Here is a 21,179-nt window from a genome sequence, read left to right on the forward strand (position 1 = left end):
AAATGTGGTTTGAAGTGTAGTCACAGTTGTAATTCCAGAAACATGGCTGCAGGATGACATGGACTGGGACCTGAAGTTTTGAAGAATGGAGGACATGAATGAATGAATGAATGAATGAATTTAGGGGTGGCAGGAACTTGTGAAAAGGTCATGGTGTTAGCACAGTGGAAAGTGATGTGCCAAGGAGGTGACACTGCACTGTTAATCCAAAGACCCAGATAATGTTTTGAGGACCTGGGTTTAAATCCCCATGGCAGATGGTGGAATTTGAATTTGATTTTGATTTAATCTGGAAATTAGAGTCTAATGATCATGAATCAATTCTTGACTGTCAAGGAAAAAAACCCCATCTGATTCACTAATGCCCTTTTAGGGTAGTAAGCTGTCATTCTTTTCCTGGTTTGACACTTAAGACTTCTGGGCATTTAGATTTGGGGAATAAATTCTGGCTCAGCCAACAATGCTCTCATCACATGTATTTATTTTAAAACCAGTTCAGGAAACCAATATGTGAACCATTTGAATAGAGGCTTGAAATCCTTCTGGGAATGTTGTAGAAGCTCACTAACAGCAGCTACATGTTAGGGTGGAGTATAAAGGAAGAAATAATAAGCCTGTCTGCTGAGACACATGATGTTAATCGTGAGAGATAATAATATATGCAGCCTTAAAGTCAGATGGTGAGGAATCCACTTAATGATTTCCGGATGGTCTTTTAGAACAACATGTTTTGGTCCAGACCCAGGAGCTGGCTATACTAAACCTGGTTGTAGTGCAACGAGATGAGTTAATCAACACCAACAAGTTCCCCTCCAGGACACTCACCATCCTGACTTGGAAATATATTGCCATTTCTTCAGTATAGCAGAGTTAAAATCCTAGAATTCCCTCCCTAAGGATAGCGTGGGTCAAATTACAGCATGTGACTTGCAGGATTCAAGACCGCTTACCACCACTACCACAGGAGCAATTCGGGATGGGCAGTAAATGCTGGAAAGCCAGTGATGTCTGTGTCCCACAAGTGAATTTTTAAAAAGGATTCGGAGGTCACTCCTAACTATCCGTATCCCATAATTTTACATCCTGTTTGAAGGAGAGGGTAGTGGATCTAAAACCATGTTTTAAAAGGTATAATTGAAGGTACGAGAGGAGAGCTGGCTAAAGAGAATTGCCAAATTGGATTAAGTAATAGGTCAGAGGAATGTAGGGGCAGGCATTTAAAAGGATATTTCAGCATACAAATGAGAGCCCACCACTCCCAACAATTTACTCATACCACTTCTCTGGTGAACATGAAACTGGAAAGCTAATAGAATGTCTATCGTTCATTGCAAGGTGAATTGACGACACGGCTGGAAGTCATATCAGTTGTACAAGGCACTGGTATAACTGGATCTGAAATATCGTGCATGCTGTTGGTAACATTATTTAAAGAGGGGTGCCATTGTGTTGTCAGATGAAGTTTGTAAGGTTCACTAATTTAATTTCTGGAACTCTAGATTGTCCTTGCGGAGAAAGGTTCGACAAGATAAATGCTTGTATACACCAGAGTTTAGAGCAAGAGGTGACCTAATTGAAAAGTACACAATCCCAAGGGTGGTTGACAGGGTATGTACAGAGATGGTGTTTCTTCTTACAGGAGGACCCAGAACCAGGGGACACCCATTTAAACTGATGAGAATTTTTCCTGTTGAGCATCATGATTCTCTGGATTGCAATTCCAAAAGAATGTGGGCGAAGCAGTGACCTTGCATCTTTTTTAAGGCAGAGGGAGATCATAAACTCTACAGTGTGGGGTTAAAAAGCCATCAAGTTCACACTAATCCCCTAAACCTAGCCCCTTACCCACATCCATAACCCTGCATTTTCTATGGTTAACACACCTAGCCTACTCATTCCTGGACAGTTTGGACAATCCATCTGATCAGCATATCTGTCAACTGAGAGGAAACTAGAGTGCCTGGCAGAAACCCTCGCAGGCATGTGGAGAATGTGCAAGCTCCACACAGACAATCTTTCCAAATCATTGTTAGGCCTTCAAATATTTTTGAAAGGGTTTATCGGATTTTATTTTTCCCCGCATAACAAAGTGCTGTAGTCTGCTCTACCTTTGCTAGTTATCCATTCTAATTAGATCCTCGTAAAACTTATTTTCTCCACTTCCTGCAGTGCTTGAACATCTTTTGTAGAATGGAAACTAGATATGCACTTTGATCTACACATGAGGGTGGACTCTGTCTTTTGAGTGCTTTATTGCAGACTTTCTAAATTGGGAGGCTTGTAACTGTAAAACTATTTATTTACTTTGTTTTAAGTTTGTAAAAATAGGAGTCCTTTATGTAGATAGAGATAGAAACTTAATCAGAAGGTGAAATTGGACCGGCAACAAGTTCAGTAAACATGCCAAGGACGTGATTACCTTTTACATCACTGTAACACTTCCCCAAAGTATGCTGACTGTAACTTTTGAGAAATTCACAGCTTGTTTGTCAGCATCTGTTAATCGTTGGGGTTACGAACCACTGTTAAAACTCCAAAACTGATCTAGCAGACGTCATGTTTCATTAGCCTTAAATCTAAGCTTGGAGTTCAACCACTTTTAACTCCAGATGTTGTATTTTATATAAGTTGTCTTTGACAGAGTGTTATAACTTGTGGTTTACTGCTCTTAGGTGGGATGGGGAGGTAAGGTTGTTAGAAAAATGGAATTGAATTGGGTTGCTTGAAATGGAGATTTAAGGAGAAGCTTTCAACAACTGTTGTCCATCACAAGCGAGTTAGGTCAGAAAGATTTGACTTTTTTTCAATAAAAAACTAGTAAATGATACAAAAGAAATTCCATTTGAACCAATAAAATGCTCAGTGGAAGAACTGCCTATGAATCAAAGTTGAGAGTTTTAAGCCTTACACCTCTTGATGATGATGATACAATTGCTGCACTGTTGGGAATCCGATGAGGCTGGAGCTTGAATCAACAGCTACCTACCTCCAAGATTTGAAGCTGTATTTTTCCAAGCTAAGTGGCAGCACTTGTAAGCTGTGTTAAAATCTGTCCCTGATAACTGCAATGACGTTGAACTAGATCTACTGCTGCACTCCTAGGAAAAGCAGGATGTGATAAGCATTGAAGTTAAATTTAAAAGTGAACGTAGTCTATTTGGAGTATGTTGTCAACTCGGTTTGTTCTTTTTATGGGTGTGATGTGGCTGTTATGCAGTATGTAATATAAGGGGCCTACTCTTTCTAGTGTTTGCACTTGCTATCCTTTTTCACTCTTGCTGTTTTTTTTCATCCCACCCCCAATAATATCTTAACACCTGTTCCCTCTGGTAGGTGCAAAAATAAGTCCTGCAATCATTCAAAGAAAAGTTCTCAACAATTTCCTGGATAATAATGATCTCTCAATAGCTGCTTAACAAATTAATTAAATTACTGCTTTGATGTTTGCAGGACTTGCTATGTGTAAAACTGGTTGCTCCATTTCCTTGTACTGTAACAGTGGCTATACATCCGAAAATACTTCTGGTTGCAGAGTTTTGGAATGCTGTGAGCTTGTGAAAGCCTCTATTTAAATACAAGTTCTTTCTTTAGTTATATAGCAAACATAGTTTCCCACTGCACGTGCTAACACCTTGGCAGCTGCAGGAGACCGCATAGTACTTGGACTTGTAGCTGGACACATGACACCACTTCTGTTGCTGTCACCCTCCTGGAGAGTCACTTGACATTCTGCTCCTTGGCCTGAGCTTACCAGCTCCTCCCCCCCCCCCCCCCCCCCCCCCCCCCCATCCCAGCTGTTTCCCATCCAAGTGAAATGAGAGCTACCATCTGGCTTTCTCTTCCAAATGTAGTCAGCTCTTAGGCCCAAGTTGCTTTATTCCAGTGGTCTGGCATATTATATTGCATTGTGATTATGTTACTAGAGTGGCAGTCTGGAGAATGAGTACTAGTTTGAGAATTGGTCTATATATAAAATATGTGTATATTTAATACATACGGCAGGTATCCATGACCAGTATTGTAAAGGATGAGGGATCACCCCTATATCCAACAACTTGAGTCAGATGTCTTGCTCAAGCGAACTATCTTTATTCAATACAAGCATGCAAGGAGAAGTTCAACTTTCCTGAATGATTTGATTTGAGTTCCACACGATGCTGTTTTTGAGTCAGTTTATACAGTTAATAAAACCAGATTAATTGCATAATTCACTCCACACCACTGCAACCCCCCCACCCCGCAACTCTTGCCTTCCTGATCTGTTGACCTTTTTGATTAAATTGTGATTTTTTAGTTTACACAAAGTATTCCATGATTTCCCTTTGTCAGTCTCCCTTCCAGTCAGAATAGGATCTTGGATTGTCGTTTCAAGATGAAAAGAACAAACAATGATTTTTTTTAATTATTAAGGAAGGAAATGCACTTCTTTCCTTGCTTATTTCATATGTAATTCCAGTCCTATACCAATGTCATTAACTCTTAACTCTAAGCTTCCATCTGAAATAGCTTAGCAAGTTGGGCAACTATCAAGGTGGCTGGAGTGGGCAGTCAGTAACTGCCTTGTCTGCAGTACCCACATCCTGAAGGGAAATAAATAAAATCCATTGCTGAATTTGCATTTACTATTGCTTAATTCAAATTATTGGATTTCTTAAATACTGAGCAATAGATTGATCACTTGTCCATGATTACTATACTAAATGACAACTTTTAACTCCCTCCATTGCCTTAAGGGTAAATCATTGGTGGTTCTCCTTCTCCAAAGACAAACTGGGTTCACTGGAATTTTATTAAATATAAATGATGGTGAAGCTTCCCACTATAGAATTAGTGATGGTAATGCTGTTACATTTTCAACTTTGGATGACCTTGTTCATGACTTGCTACCTGCATGTTCAGCGTCCTTAAGATTATTGACCTAAAAAGATGTTCATCTGTCTTCTGGTGTTAGAATTTCTTCTACCCCTTCTATGTATTGGAAGTAATGATGTATTCTGGATACGTTGGGCCCTTTTTTTTTTAAACTGTAGAATCTCCCTCCTTTAAACCCACCTACACAGACCTTTGCCCCCACCAAGGTGGGAATTGCTGCGTCCCTAAATGGCTAGTGTTGAATAATCTTACCAGGCCTCATGTAAGAGTTCCTGGGAAGGAAACTGGAAGGGCAACTCCACTGTCTGTTTGTAGCTGAGGAACCAGCCTGGAAGCATTAACATTTTGTTTTTGTTTTTAAAATCTGAGTTTTTAAACAAGAGGTTTGAGTTGGCATTTGTGATCACTGCTGCTGATTCCCTCGAGTTCTGAACATATTTGGCAGCCATAGTAAACATCCTGAAGCTCTGGGTCCAAAGAAATGCTCATTAACTATTACATATCTTGGAGCCTGCTGCAGGTACAGTTCAGTTTTTAAAAATAGTTGGTACTGCAGTAGTTGCTTGCATGAACTGGTTTTGCACTCTGGCTTGTTAAATACTGACTATTTCCATCTAATGTGTCTCCTCTGACTGAGATGCTATGGATATATTTGAAATCCTGATACTGTCTACACTCCAAATGTGTTTAACCCTTTTTGTAAAGAAGTCTGCATCTGAGATGCATATTTTAATACACATAAACGACTCCTAACCTGACCAATTATAAATCCTGATTAGGATCTAGGCCTATTTTAGTTGCCCAGAAGTCTGTTTGTCCACTGTATACAACAGCAGCTACTGTGTAGACATTGGTAGATTTAATATGGCAGAGATAAATATCTCTAGCTCTTGACTGAATTTCAGGTGAGCAACACTAAAAGGATACACCTTTCTATGTTTCAGAATGTGTGCAACGTATGGTGATTATGTTGCAGGACTGTAACGCTGATTATATTACTGGAAGAATAATCTACAGAATAGAAGTACAAATTTTGGAAATTGAAAGTACCAATAAAAGTGAGCGCAGAATTATTCTGTCATAAGGCATCTCTAGTTTGCAGGACATCTTCCCTTAAATATTAGCAGTCTTTACTTGCTCTGGTCCAAAATGGGGCTTCAGTCCTATAACATGGCTGAAACTTAGTGCTACAATGAGCTGCTGTTAGGGAGGGGCAGTAGATGTAGCCTTGTGAGCAACATATATCCTGAAAATGAAACAATAGGCCAGAATTTGACATGACCATAACAGTGAAGTGATTGGTTCTCAGCACTATAAACTGCTCGTAAAGTAAAGATGTAGTTAGACTCTCATCTAAAACTTGCATTCTCTGGTGTGCCTCTCCACTGTTAACTTTGAACAAACAGCTCTTCACCACCTATCTTCCTATTAATGTGTAATGAGTGGCATGAAGTTGCTGGATTTATGCTGTAAATGCAGATTAAACTTGAAGCAGAAAATTTAGGTTTAATCACTTGTTTTGCAAGTACAATTTTACTGAAGGTTTTAAATATTGCCAGTCACCCTCTGAAAATTAATGATTACAAGTGAGGAGTCCATTTTTTGGCCTGTCTGTGGAGGTGGGGCTTGAATTGGGAGCCTACTGACGCGCTCTGTTTAGGTGAGTGATGGTACACCCATATCAATGAGCTGTTTACACACTGCCGTCTGTCTTCACCCCTATGTTCACATGGGGATGAGAGAGAGAACTGGCAGTAGTCTCCCATCTCCATCTGCCCTTTCCTGTGTGGGCTTGGATAGTATGAACAGGACCATCTCCAGAACGTGCCTTTTACTGGCTGCTCCTGGTGGGAACATAAGTTGCTGAAATATCACTGAAAACTTTAATGTTCAAACATGAGTGTAATTTTTATTGTTTGTTTTAAATTGAGATGTCTGCTTCCTCTTTCTGGCATTGATCTATTTTTATTCTTTTTAAGCAATGCAATTGGTCCCCTTGTTGCTCTTTGGCTGATCTATCAGGAGGGAGCTGTGCTGCAGAATGCTGCTACGCCAGTTTGGTTGCTGCTATATGGAGGCTTGGGTATCTGTGCTGGTCTCTGGGTCTGGGGGAGGCGAGTCATTCAAACGTTGGGCAAAGATCTCACTCCAATCACCCCATCAAGGTAAGGGCTGGTAGTATCCAGAACATTTGCATGTTGTGTTATGGTGGAAGTTCGACACATTTTATATTTATTGTATTCTTGGCATGCCCAACATTGAGAAGTGTACCTCAGCCCTTTTTCTCTGGTACCCAAAACACCTTCCATCATGTGATAGTAGTGCCAAGTATGTCTCAGGTTGGCCATCAAATGCTAGTTGGCACTTGAAGGCATCTCGGACATTTCTGATCTCATCTGTGTAAAGGCATAGATCTTGGCTTTGCCCACATTTTGAGAATAACAAAGAGGAAACCAACTGTCTAGCAGCTAGCCTGACTGGCCCTCCCACTTAAACCCTGCAGTTGTCACACAAAAATCAAAATGTCAGTCTTATTCTTCAAATTATGTACATGAACTGTCACAGATGATCTGGATATGTCTTGTCATGTGCTTCTGGGTTTTTGAGTAGTGAGGTAATTGCCCAGTTCAACAAACAACTGATGTGATTTTATATATTATGTAATGAGTGCGATATTTGTGGCTAGCATTGTATATGCTTTAGCCTTGGTATTCCTAGATGGTTGTGCATGCTGCTCTTGCGAGAGAGTTCTGGACTCTTGAATAAAGTCAATGATAGAATGTACTGATTGGGTACAAGACATCCACCTTTACATAGAGGTATCTTTAGAAATAGTATATGGCACTACCCCTGCATCTAATGGGATAGATCTGTGGCAGCTGAATCCTATTCAGCCACAATCTGGAACCTTGTGGTATAGCTTATCCTCCATGCAAACGTTTTTGAGCCCAAGAAATCAATCCTGCTTCAATAAAAGTGCAGGAGCAGCATGAAGGATATGTAAATTGTGATACAAAGTTGAAATTACAAAGAAGGATACTGTGCAATAGAAGTAAAACTGTAGACAAAACCAATTGGTCCCATAACAAACAGATCACACTGAACTTTGTAGTCCAACTACATCTATTTGTGAATGGTAATGAACAGTTAACTAAATGGAGGAGGATTCTCCATAATTATTCCTATGCTCAATGATGGGGAGCCCAGCACCTCTGTGCAAAAGACAAAGCTGAAACAGTATTGGCCATCTCCACCTAGCAAGGTCATGTGGATTATGTACCTTGGCTACCACCTGAAGTTCCCAGGTGCTGGTCTTCAGCCAATGCAATACACGGTGATATCAAGAATCATCTGAAGGTGTTGAATACTGTAAAGACAATGGGCCCTGATCCTATTCCAGCAATAGTACTGAAGGCATTTGCTTCTGAATTAGCTGTGAATTTGTTTTATTTTTAAAAATCAGCCCATACAGAGATGTTGCATACCCTTGGAATGGATAAGACTTAAGCCCTGGTCTCCTGGCTGAAAGTTAGGAATGCTGCCACTGCCCCACAAGATCTTGTAAGGCCCGATTAATTGTGATCCTAGCCAATATGATGCAATACAGGTGTTTTTCTGACAGTTAGCTAAAAACTTCCTAGGTGTGTTAATCCACAAAAAGCAGGAAAAGTCCAGTCTAATCTAGTCAGTTTTCACCCCATCTTGCTCTCCATGCAGAGTGATGACTGCTTATCCAGCAGAATATTTAAAATACCATTAATCTGCTGTCTGCTCTGTTTGGGTTCTGTTAAGGCTACTTAGCTACTGATTTTGGTTTACTGTCTTGGTCCAAAAACAGAATAACTAAGCTCCAATATAACAGTACCTTCCCTTTTTAATATCTAAGTAACATTTAGATATTGTCAGGCAAGAGGCCTGATAATTTGTAGCGGGTGAGAATTGGACATGGGTTTATTTACATTCCTGGTGTCTGCCCCAGGACATTGCAGGAGTTTCTCCAGGCACCCATTGCCATCCATCGTAAAGTCAGAAATTATTGCCTACACAATGAACATTTTAATGTTTAGGAGTATTTGATCCTCTGATACTGAAATAATCCTCATGCACCAAGAACAGAATAACTTTCAGGTTTGGGCTGAAGAGTGACAAGTAATGTGTGTCACAGTGCTTAGATGACTGCTATCTCCAAGGAATTATTCTCCTCTTCCCTAATGCTCAATGACCTTACCATTATTGAATTCCCCACTGTCAACATCCTGGGGTTTGCTGTTAACCAGAAATTAAACTGGATGGCCATATGAGTACTGTAACAATGATAGGTCAGAGGCTGAAAATTCTGAGTAAGTTGTCTCCAGAGCCCAAGTACTACCTTCTCTGCCCAAATCAGGAGTGTGTTGGAATATCTTTGTGTCCACAAAAGTGTACTCCAAAAGAGTATACATTCAGCTCAACAGCATCTGTGACAAAGCAACCCAGTTGATCAGCACCTCTCCCACCACTGGCATACGCATGGCAGAAATGTGTACCATGTCTGGATTGCTTTATAGCATCTTACCAAGGCTCCTTCTAAATCTGTGGCCTCTACCATCAAGAAGGCAGCTGATACTACCAATGGGAAGCTACTTGCCATTTTGACTTAGAACTACATTGCTGTTTTCTTCAGTGCCATTGGATAAAATTCCTGTGATTTGCTCTCTGTGGGTGTACCCGCACCAGAAGGACTGTAGTGGTGTAAAGAAGGTTGCTCACCATCAAAACCTTTTTGGGTGTTTAGCAAGGGGCAAGAAGTGTTGGCTTGCATATCCACAGAAAAAAATTTTTAAAGTCCCAAACCACCTAGATGTTCTCCAGACCAGTTAAGCAAGTTTTGCTAAGTCTAAACAGTAATTTGCTAAGAAATACTCAATGGCATAAATCCCTACATCGCTATTCCTTTTATATCCTTTTAATGTGGTTTCTTCAGAGAATGAAAAACTTCCTTCCTACCACCACCAAGCACATATTGGGCTCATTTTTACCTTTTTTCACCCCTTTTGACCAATCACTTGAATCCATGAGGAAGTACTGCATGAACAGTTCTTCCTTTGTTCTCCTGTGTTTCATTATTGTTCCTTTTTTAAACAAAAAATCATTGGATTTGATGTGTGTACATTCTGACATGAAATCCCTTAACTTGTATGGCAGGACTGAACTTAATTAACCAGAGTAAGAGTTTGAGAGTTGGGAATAATGGAAGTTACACTGATTTTACCATATCAGTAAAATTCTCAACTCTTGGAAGTAGCCACTGGCATGCTGCACCATTATGGTGACACTTGCATCTCTAGTATGCCGTGGTTTTTGGTGGTATGTTTGGGAGAAGAGTTGGAGGCCCTTCCATGTGATGTCACACTGGCAAGCATGGTTGTCAGTACGGTGTTGAGTTAATGCATAAGCATGCTACTAAATCAGACTCTAATCCTATAGAGCCTGTTTCATACATGTGAACTAAACCCCATACATAATTAATTTGTTTGATGCAATAACTTATTTCAGCACAACTATGAATGTATTCTGCCTTTACCTTGTTATAACGATTTTATTTTTGATTTTTTCCAAAAAAAAATCCACATGACCGCAGGATATTATCAAAGAGATTGCACTGGTTTGTCCAGAGCTGCATTAAGAGTCTTGCATGCTGCCTGAAGCTTCATGGTATTAATCTTGAGAGACTTGAATGACTGTGAAGTGTTGTTTTGTGCTTCCTGCAGTGGATTCACTATTGAGTTGGCTTCGGCGTTCACAGTTGTGGTTGCTTCCAATGTTGGACTTCCAATCAGTACCACACACTGCAAGGTATGCGTATGCCCTGTGACTGCAACATGAGCAGTTCAGTCCGTACTACTCTGAGGTTTGACTCTCATCAGTTCCTGGTGGCATGACTCATCTTGAGGCAGGAAAGCAAAGAGGATCATTTGCACCTAATTTGGTGCCAGGCTTGGTTGCAAAAAGCATTTTTGTGGTAGATTGACTTGAGTTTAAAAGGCATAGACTGGTACTCTACAGCTACCATTACCCTGATGGAATCGGACAAAGTGAACTCCACTTGAGTTATATCATACTTCGTAAAATAAAGGGTGAGTTAGATGGAGTGTTGGCAATGCATGTTGATTTCCTACCTTCGTTCCTCTTCCTTGCCTCTTCCTTGCCATAAACTCGTCAGGAAGTACTAACAGAGAGTTAGAAGTATATTTCTAGACAGATGGCAGAGGACAAGCATCATTGTTAGAGACGAGAGGTATTTTCCACAGTTTTCCAGTTCTGGCCTCCTGCCCATCATCAATTCCATCATCCATTGTTAATGCTGTGCCTTCAGCTATTTAATTCTATAGTCTTGCTATAATCTCGCTAAACCTGAGATTTTAAAGGAGCATATTTTTTTAAATAAAATCTCTCAATCCAAGATTCTGTTCATTGATCTTAACAACTTGAGCAGAAGAAAATGAGAGGGGCTTTCACCAATGGAAGAGAATTTAAATTCCAGGTATTGGTTGGTATGTAATTGCAAAAAATCCCAGTATATTTGTTTGCAACTGGCTGCAGTCCCCCATTATCCACAGCCAAGTTTAGCTGCTGCTGATTACTGTACTAGTGGTTCCTCCTGGACAATGTGGATGAGGACCTATTTGCATTTTGCCATGATGCCCTCCTTGTTACAAAAACATTTGTCACTACTGGGATGATATCAGCTGATTACCTTGGTCACAATTATTGCTACAATGGCTTGATTGACAATAGTTGAGCTTTTTAAAATTTAAAATGGCTGGAATGTGGCCCAAAAAAGGGTTAAAGGAAACCGTTCAGAAGACTGGGATAGACTTGACAGACAGGATGGCCTACTGCTGTGGTGTACATGATTTGTATTAATATTTATACTTTTTTATGACTTGGTGCTTTACAACTGATGGCATATTTTCAAAATAGTTGTGATGTAGGAAAGGCAAGCAGTCAGTAATTATGCAGTTTAGGTCTCATACTGCAAATGTAATAATCAGGTCACCCCTTTAAGTTGGTCCTATCTCTCCATCTAGTTTTGAAAACCTTGCTGTAACATAAGCCCTGTCCTGACTGAAAGAAAATCACTTGACTTATGGTGAACAAATCTTTTGTGCTTTCTTTGCCCTGTCAGTAGGGACATAGGACAAACGATTGAATGGACAATAGTTAATTTTAAAGCTCGAACTGCACTCCCTTTACAGTTGCTGACAGACTATCCAAAAATGCTTTTTGTGTCACTCAGTGGCCATGACTAGTTTAGCTGATGATTATTGTGCTGCTTTAACTCAACGTGAGCTCTTTGTGCCACTGTGTCCTGATTTGCAGTACTTTCCTTGGGGTAGAGGTTGGTGTTTAGTGGAACACTTCTCCCTCACTCACTTGGTTCCATATTGCATGTTTGTGATGGTATGTCTTTCACATGCTCTTCCTACTACAAACTTTTATATATTTTCTATTTCTTCACAGTGGATTTTGCATTGAAGTAATGAGTGCGCTAACTGTACTTGTAGCCTCAAATGTGGGCATTCCAATAAGTTCCACTCATTGCAAGGTATTCACGTCATGTTAATGCAGTGATCGTTTGCTACCACCTTTAGCAAATCAAGCCAATGAACTAAAACCATGCTGATTGTTGCAGTCTGCCTTCTTTGTGTAGTGTGCAGGAGACCTCCCCTTCAAACTAGTCAATTTGTGAAAAGGATTAAGTTTTTAGATTTTTTTTTAATGGATAGAATAGCTTGGTTTTTTTTAAATGCTGTGTGTGTACCAGGTTTCAGTGCAGTTTAAATATGGTGAATAATTGACATGGCAGTAAAATTTTTATTTGGACCTATACTTTCTTTTTAATGTTTGTTTGAAACGATGAATTTGCATGTCACACTTGAAGCTCACCTATCATGTCTTCCTGCCAGCAGTTGTGCCATAGCACCCTTAGTGTGTCTCTCTGTCTCGCGGTCTCTGTCCGTCGACTTGCCAACTCCTGATGCTGTCTGGCTTGCTCTATTTTTCCAGCCTCCTGTCTAAGTAGCACCCCCAGTGACTGGGAAGTGTGTGCTGTGTTTTCCTGGTCAATTGCATTGTAAACCATAAATAATGCAATAAATTATCATGACTTTGCATGGCTTACAATATTGCATTTTATGTAAACTGGTCTAGTCAAGAGTCAAGTCTAACTACTCCCCACTGACTGTGTTCACAAACAAAACGTGTCCCACTTCCAAGTGATTGACCCATATCCTTCAAACCTTTCCTATTCTTCTACTTGTAACTGCACTTGCATCCATCACTTCCTCCGGCAATTCATTTCACACACAAACTAAAACTTTACCCTTTCGCTTTAAAAATATGCCCCCTAGTTTTGAACTCCTACCACCCTAGGGAAAAGACCCTTGCTATGGATCTTATCTATGCCCCTCTTGATTTTTATAAACGTCTATAAGGTTACCCCTCAACCTCCTTTGCTCCAGAACTGTCCACAGTATTTCGTAACCGGGCTCCCCAATGTACCATACAACCTCCATATGACATCCCAACTCCTATTCTTAAAGCTCTGAGCAATCAATGAAAGCGAGCATGCTAAATGTCATCTTAACTAACTTGTCCACATATGATGTAAATTTCAAACAATTCTTGAACTCTTGGGTATCTTTGTCTTACAATACTACCCAGGGTCCTAATGTTGATTGTATAAGTCCAGTCCTTGTCTGTTTTTTTTTCCAAAAATACCTCATTTATTCAAATTGATCTCTATCTGCCACTTCGATCAGATTCCCTACAGTATGGAAACAGGCCCTTCGGCCCAACAAGTCCACACAGACTCTCCGAAGAGTAACCCATTCACCCTGGACTATGGGTAATTTAGCATAACCAATTCACCTAACCTGCACATTTTTTGGATTGTGGGAGGAAACCGATGCAGACACTGGGAGAATGTGCAAACTCCACATAGTCACCCGAGGCTGGAATCGAACCTGGGATCCTGGTGTTGAGGCAGCAGTGCTAACCACTGAGCCACAGTGCTGCCCTATTCTTAGACCATTAACCCAAATGATCAAGATCTGTTCATATTCTTAAATAACCTTCACTATTAACTACTCTACAAATTTTGGTGTCATCTGCAAACTTACTAACCATGTATCATAAGTTCTATCCAAATTGTTTATATAAATGACAAACAAAAGTGGACCAGTACCAATCCCTGTGAAACACACTAGTCACAAGCCTCCAGCCTGGGAAAACACTCTCCACCACCACTGTCTCCTGCCGTTAAGCCTATTTGTATCAAATTGGCAAGCATACCCTGAATCCTATGTGATTTGACGTTACTGATTAGTCTACCATGTGGAACCTTGATCAAGGCTTTACTAAAGTCCATGTAGACCATGTTTACCACTCTGCTTTCATTGATCTTTTGGTTACTTAATCAAGTTTGTGAGACACTGTTTCCTTTGCACACAACTATGCTGACTATCCCTAATCAGTCCTTGACTCCCAATGTATTTAAATGCAGTCTTTCTGAATCAGCTCCAATAACTTACTGACGTCATTCCCAGGCTGCTGCTTATAGCCTTTTCTTAGCCACCCTCCAGTCCTCCGACACCTCACCCATCGTTATAGTCTTTGAAATTTGCCAGTGAATTTGGAAACCAGGTATGTCTTCCCTGCAATTTTCCAAAACATCCAGATGTTCACAAGAATGCCTGTGCCCAATATTAATCGACTCACTGTTTGTGATCCCATTGAATGGTCAGCAAGTATAGGTCAGTTAAGGCCAGAGTTCTGCTGGGTTGCTATGAGTGAAATAAATAGGGAGTGGGAAATAAGTGATAGAAAAGGAAATGGATCAAACAGTTTATTTTGGTCTCCGTTTTAAACCTTTTACTCTGTGTTCAAATAATTGAGTTAGTTGAGGGTAGACAAATCGTGAAATCTGGTGATTTTTGCAAAGACAAAATCATTTTTCTACCTTAAATTATTTTCTCTTGGACCAGAATAAATTGAATCTTTTTTCTGCTTTTCCCTAAAATGACTGCACCTGGTCAAGAATTTGAAATGCTTCAACTTATTCTGATTGTTCAATTTTTGGCTTGTGCTTGGTCTGTATAGAGAAATTCTGTATCTTCTGTCGGGGATAAAGGAAGGACCACTTCAGTGTATAATCGTTTGTTTTGAAGGCAAACTGCATCAGTAAACGTGTCTTTGCTAGAGGTCTTTTAACTTGCTCTGCTCTCCAACCATTATATTAACTACTTGGTTTTACTACCTAATGCATCACAAAATATATGTTAGTATATTAACTAGCCTATTTTATTTATCTTTCTAAAGAGTAGACCAGTGACTTTTCCAAACCTGTGATACTGCGACAAACTCAAACCGATGATTTCACTCATCCTGCACTCCTGTAGCTGGGAAACCTTACCTAAAGAAAATATGGGCACACTTCACAGGCATGTCATTAAGAGTACAGTGTCCTGAGCATCAGGATTCTGGTGTTTCAGAACCATCCGATTTGGTACAATCTACATGTAAGGAGTGCACGATGGTGCCTTTTTGAACACTATCCAACTCAATTTAAATAATTTTGGTTTTTAAGACTGAGTTTCAGTACTCGCAGTTGGTTGAAAGTCAAGTTGATCTGATGGGTGCAGAGTCTCTAACTATAATACATAATATGCAACTCGTGCACTCTGTTGAATACATGCAAAGTGTGTCTGTGACTTGCATAGTTTTGCTAATTGGCTTATTGACACGCTTCTGGTCACTTAGTATTGGTCTACTCTTCAATCATGTTTTTTCTTGTTTCCTTATGACAAAACCCCCACAGCCATCATCACCATTTGATTTATGCTAATGTATATTTGTTAAAACTTGCTTCCCCAGGTTGGATCTGTGGTGGCTGTGGGATGGATCCGATCACGCAAAGCTGTGGACTGGCACTTATTTCGTAACATTTTCCTGGCCTGGTTTGTGACTGTCCCAGTCTCTGGCCTCTTTAGTGCAGCTGTTATGGCACTGTTTGTGTATGGAATACTGCCATATGTTTAATTTTTATGTTCAAATTTTAATTGTGATTTTTACACTATTTCTAACCAGCAGTGTGAGGTGTCCTTTTCTTCCTTTCTACCCACTTCTGCCGTGTGTCCCACCCCTGCCTCTTAAGAGGTGGTTTATTCCTTTTTTTCCTTTTATCCTTTTTCAAGAGGAATTAAACAGCTATAAACTAATTTGCATTTCATCACATGCTGTAAATAACACTACAAGTGCTCATTTGATGACTTGGTAGCATGTAACAGCGAAGACTTGTTACATAGTGTATCTTTGTATAAGTGAGTGATGCCCAAATTGTGGTGTTTGTGGAATGGATGGTACTGCTTGGACAACTTGTTCCCTTAGACTGAGTGTGAAGATGCTGTATATATTGTATTATTACTCTCCTAGAAAGTTGTTTTTTTTTTTGTATGGATCTGGGGTATAAAAAGGTGAATTTAAAAGAAAGAAATATATATATAATGCCATGGTTTACCAAAATCATCCTTCTGATGCAAAACGAGGTATTAAAACCCTACGCTTGAGTAATTCAAGTTTTTTTTTAAAAACAAGGCACTGTTACTTACAACTGAGCCTACTCCTAACTTGCCCTGCGTGCTACAAACACCATAATGCGAATTGACACAGATTCATTGTGTTGAGTTTCATGGAAACTTAATGTTATAATTATAAATTTGACACTTCTATTGTATTATATTGTAATTTCTATTGTAAATACTTTCTAAAGATATCTAAGTTTGTGTTTCTTTTTTAATTGGGACACATTTCACTCACTCATTTTAGACTTTTAAAAAAAAATTGAATGTACCAAAGATTCAAGAATAAAGATTTGACAGTGTTTCCACTTTGGTTTTATTGAAATGCCTGTTTATAATTCAGGATCCTTCTCCAGCTCTTTGCTATTTACGCAATAGTTAGGCTGTCCTTGCCAGAAACAGATTTCATTGATCCGTTTCAACCAAAATGAAAAGTATTGTTCTATCTGGGAGATGACAGCAATGTCATTAAATCAAATATCAAGGTAGCTTTGGGATATCTGGCAGTTCCAATGGCCAATGCTCTTTCATAATGTTGGTAATTTAGCATACTATTATAGAGGGGGTCAGGGGTTCTTCCAACCATTGGTATAACCAGGAGGAATGGTAACACACTAGACAAATCAAGCTGTGCCCAAGTTGCACAGACCAGTTGGAAGGCTCCCTCCAGAAATCCAATCTCTGTAAATGGGTTGTGGTCAACTGAAATAAAGGTTACCTCGATTTTATCTTTTTTTTTAAACTAACTGACTTAATACTGCATGTAGTTAGATTGTAGTCCTTTTTTGTTTTGCATTTCAAGATTCCGTTTAGAAACTGTTGAGGGGGGTGGCAGGGAAGAGTGAAAGAAGGAAATAAACTGTCAGTGATATTTGTCATATCGTCCACATGACAAATGAATGAAGGCTAGTGAGATTTTGTTTTAATTACCTATGCTATTAGGCAACTTGATCTCCTTGCTCAGTTATACATCAACCCATTCTTGGAATTATATATTGTATGCCCTCTGATTTGTAGATTCTTCTGTTTGGTCCATCTCTAGCAATTGTAGGATGACAAGATGAGAGATACTCCTTGACTTTCATTGTATTAGTAAGACGTTGATTAGAACAAATGAGCAAACAGTTTCAAAGTGGTGATTGTGTGAAACGTTCCCTTTGGAATTAACCTTGTAAAAGTTTTAATTGGTTAAGTTCATGTATTAGCACATAACATGCTGCCATAATGCTCCTAGGTGGCCTGTTTTTAATATTAATCCTACATCTTTTAAATGTCTTGTTAATACTGAGTACAATGAAACGTGTATTACAAGTGTTAAGTGTTTGTAAGTGAACTTTGCAAATTGCAGTCTCAATCCTAGCATCTTTCCAGAATTGTTGTTTAAAAATGGATTGTAGAAACTGCAGAACTTCTGGCAATGACTAGAAACAAGGGATAATTTTCCTCTGCTGAAGATTATTTATACTAAAACTGGTCGGTTTGTCTTGGTAGAAAACCCAATCCCCAACGTACCCATCTGAACAAAAAAAGCAGATTGCTATCCTTGGTCTTAGACTGTGAATTACGGCAAGGTTAAGGTGAAAGTTTGACAGCGAAGTAGGCAAGGTGGTTCAGAAGAAAGCATTTAGCACATCCACCTTCATTGCTCACTCCTTTTTTAAGTAAAGGAGTTGAGGTGTCATGTTGAGGTTATAAAGGGTGTTGGTGAGGCCTCTTCTGGAGTAGGGTTCAGTTTTGGTTGCCCTATTACAGGAAGGATATTATTAAATTGCGGAGGGCTTAGAAAAGATTTATCAGGTTGTTGCCAGGACAAGTTAGGCTGGGACTGTTTTCATTGGAGCATTGGGGGTTGAGGGGTGAACTTTTATAAAAGGTTTAATAAATCATGACTCTGACAGATGAGGTGAATAGCATGTGTATTTTCCCTAGGGTAAGTGAGCTCCAGTCATTAAACTGAGGTTCCATATCCCTTTTGGATGGATATGAAGATCCTGTTGCAGTAATTTTAAAGCTGCATGGAGTTCTACAGTGCATCTTAATCCATATTTATCTCTCCAAACAACATTTATAGTTAACAGATCATCTGGTCAATATCCAATTGCTGGTTGTGCAGTCTTACTGTATGCAAAAATAGCTGCTGAATTTCCCTACATTACAACAGTGACTACACTTTCAGAATTGCTTTTTATGTCCTGAGGTAGTGATAGGTGCTATATCAATGCAAGTTAGTTCTTTGAACAATAGTTTATAATTTACTTTCCAAATGGTTATCCTGACCAGTGTATTTTAAAATCCCATTAGGTGTTCAGTTTCCAATGCTGCAGGCTAAGATCCCTCCATTGTGGTGCACCTTTGGTGTCTTCCAGGAATCTATCCACTGTAAATGTATTATTTTTGATTACATGTATCATATTGGCAGTAACTGACTTGTTCCCCTAGTTGGGGGAGTGAACTCATTTGTACTAAAGTGATGGGAAATTTTAAATTTTCAATGAGCTATATTAAAATAGTAAGAGTATATTGTGTGGACTCATTATTTACCACAAAGCATCAACATCCTGTAACATCTTAACTCAAGCAGTAAAATAGTGCCAGTGAAAATATTGACTGAACATTTACAACTGATTAATGATAGCGGTGTTCATAAGACCATGCTTTCCAGTGCCAAACTTTTCGACTCTCTCACCTCAAGCTTCTGCAATCCTCACCTTTCTCCAAATCAGAGGACCAACTACTCCTTTTTTAAATGGTGATGTTTGGAGATCTTTACAGAACCTCCATCCTGTTCTCTCATTCCAAAGAGTGATAAATATGTTGAAACCAGATCTTTATCATTTAGACCTGAACGGAGTTTTGCAAAGAAGCAGTCAAGAAAATGGACTTTGGTTCAAAGATGGGGTTAATTTCAAATACAAAATTGTATTAAGTACAGGAACAGCATATTCAATCCCAGTAAACCACACTGGCATTCATGCTTCAGTGAGCCTTCATGTATCCTTCTTCACCTAACATTCCAGTAGAAACCTCTCTCCTCCCTCATCTGTCACCTTTAAATGAATCAATGTTATTTATCTCAATTACTTCCTGGCCTAGGAAATTCCACATACTTCCCATTTCTAGGGAAATATGTTGCTTGTGAATCTCACAATTTCATTTTATGGTGGCATCTTTGATCGATGGCCTTCAGTTGAAGTTGCTTTCCCCAAGAAATGGAAGCAGTTTGTTTCTGATGCGACTAAAACCCCAACTGGACACCCACTTCCAACTGATCGAACCAGGACTGTTATAAGTTTAACTTCCTATTTCTCATTTCTTTTGAAACTAAACCTTATTTCTAAACTATTTGAACGGCATAATTTGTATCCCTCCATGTTCTGCCCAAATAGTGTCACCTGCATATCTTTTAAAAATCTGAATCATTTGTAGAAATTCAAACAATGATCCCTGCTCTCGTTTTTGAGAGATTTATTCAAGCTTCTGTTGCTATGAAGCGTTGATCAAGACCCTTACACTCTTGCATCTTATTACTTTTCCCTGGCTACTAACTAAACCTGTATTACTGCCTGATATAAGGGATCTCTCTCTCCCTCTTTCTCTTTTTCCCCCCCCCCCCCCCCCCCCGATGCTCTACAAGATCAATGTCTTGGAATTCAATTCTAACTCTGAGCTGAAGTTTCTTAAGGTTATTTTACACTCTTGCAACCGCTTCAGTTAGAAGTCTCAAATTCATTTCCTCCTCTCATGGCTTTCCTCTAATCGGTAAAAATTGTCATAATCTTACCAGACCATAGGGTTTCTCTTCCTTTAGAGAAAGGTGGCTACTGATGGCCTAACGTTAGGGCTACCATGCTTCAGGCAAGGGGAAAGAATGATACAATTCATCATGGTAACCTCAGCCAGTGTGGGAATTAAACCTATGATATTGACATCCCTTTGCATTGCAAACCAGGTCTCTAATATACCTATACAGAAGTTTAAGTTGTTTTTTTTTCTTATATGCTTTTTCTTCATTCCCCAACCCTGCCTGAACACCCAAGAACAATGGGTGAATTTCCATTTGGGAGGCAGCCATGCTCAGTTGGTTTTATCCCAGTGACCCTGTCTGCAGTGCCACCTGTGTTTCCACAACCCATCAGTTTCTAAGTATTGCAAATAACATGGCTGATATGTATCAGATGAGGTCTATCAGAATTGATTTTTTTTTACTGTTGTCTCCTGCCTTGTAGACCCTTTGTTATTGATGGAGTTGTTGCCTGAAGCTCTATGCTTTATGATGTGTCATAGGAAAGTGTTTAAACTGTACCACTTCTCAACTCCATTGGCTGATTAGTATCTTATGCCCAAGTACACATTGTTTCTGTAACACTCCACCCTTACCTAATAAATATCAATCCCAGTTTGGAAATTTTCAACTTTTTGGAGGAAAGATTCTGCTGCCATTTGTGCAGGGGGAAAAATTATCTCCAGGTGTTATCTGCAAATTGTTCTGATTTTGAGGTTGCTTTGTTTCTGGATTCCACACACCAGAAGTAGTAATTTCCCTTTTTAACTTATAACAGAGGTTATGATGAAAGGAGTTACTATCACCCCTTAACCTTCTATACTAAGGAACTACAACACTACCCTATGCACCTGCCTGCATGATTTAATTCTCGGTTAGGCATCAATCCCTCAAAATCCATTCAT

General features: G+C 39.4%; 1 protein-coding gene across 4 annotated transcripts in view; it reads left to right on the forward strand.

Annotated features, from left to right (window-relative positions):
* slc20a2 (solute carrier family 20 member 2) overlaps positions 1–19,011 on the forward strand; it is a 93,000-nt gene extending 73,989 nt beyond the window's left edge. For 3 of the 4 annotated variants that reach the window (XM_060840568.1, XM_060840595.1, XM_060840586.1), the window contains exons 9-11: positions 6,852–7,037; positions 10,623–10,707; positions 15,790–19,011. In XM_060840568.1, the coding sequence (XP_060696551.1) occupies positions 6,852–7,037; positions 10,623–10,707; positions 15,790–15,954 (436 nt within the window). In that variant the 3' untranslated portion in view covers positions 15,955–19,011. Of the gene's footprint in view, positions 1–6,851; positions 7,038–10,622; positions 10,708–12,375; positions 12,461–15,789 lie in introns of all 4 variants that reach the window. The other variant, XM_060840577.1, reaches the window with a different exon arrangement.
* The last annotated feature ends 2,168 nt before the right edge of the window (positions 19,012–21,179 follow it).

This window comes from Hemiscyllium ocellatum, chromosome 2 (genome assembly GCF_020745735.1).
Source record: "Hemiscyllium ocellatum isolate sHemOce1 chromosome 2, sHemOce1.pat.X.cur, whole genome shotgun sequence".
Classification (NCBI taxonomy): Eukaryota; Metazoa; Chordata; class Chondrichthyes; order Orectolobiformes; family Hemiscylliidae; genus Hemiscyllium; species Hemiscyllium ocellatum.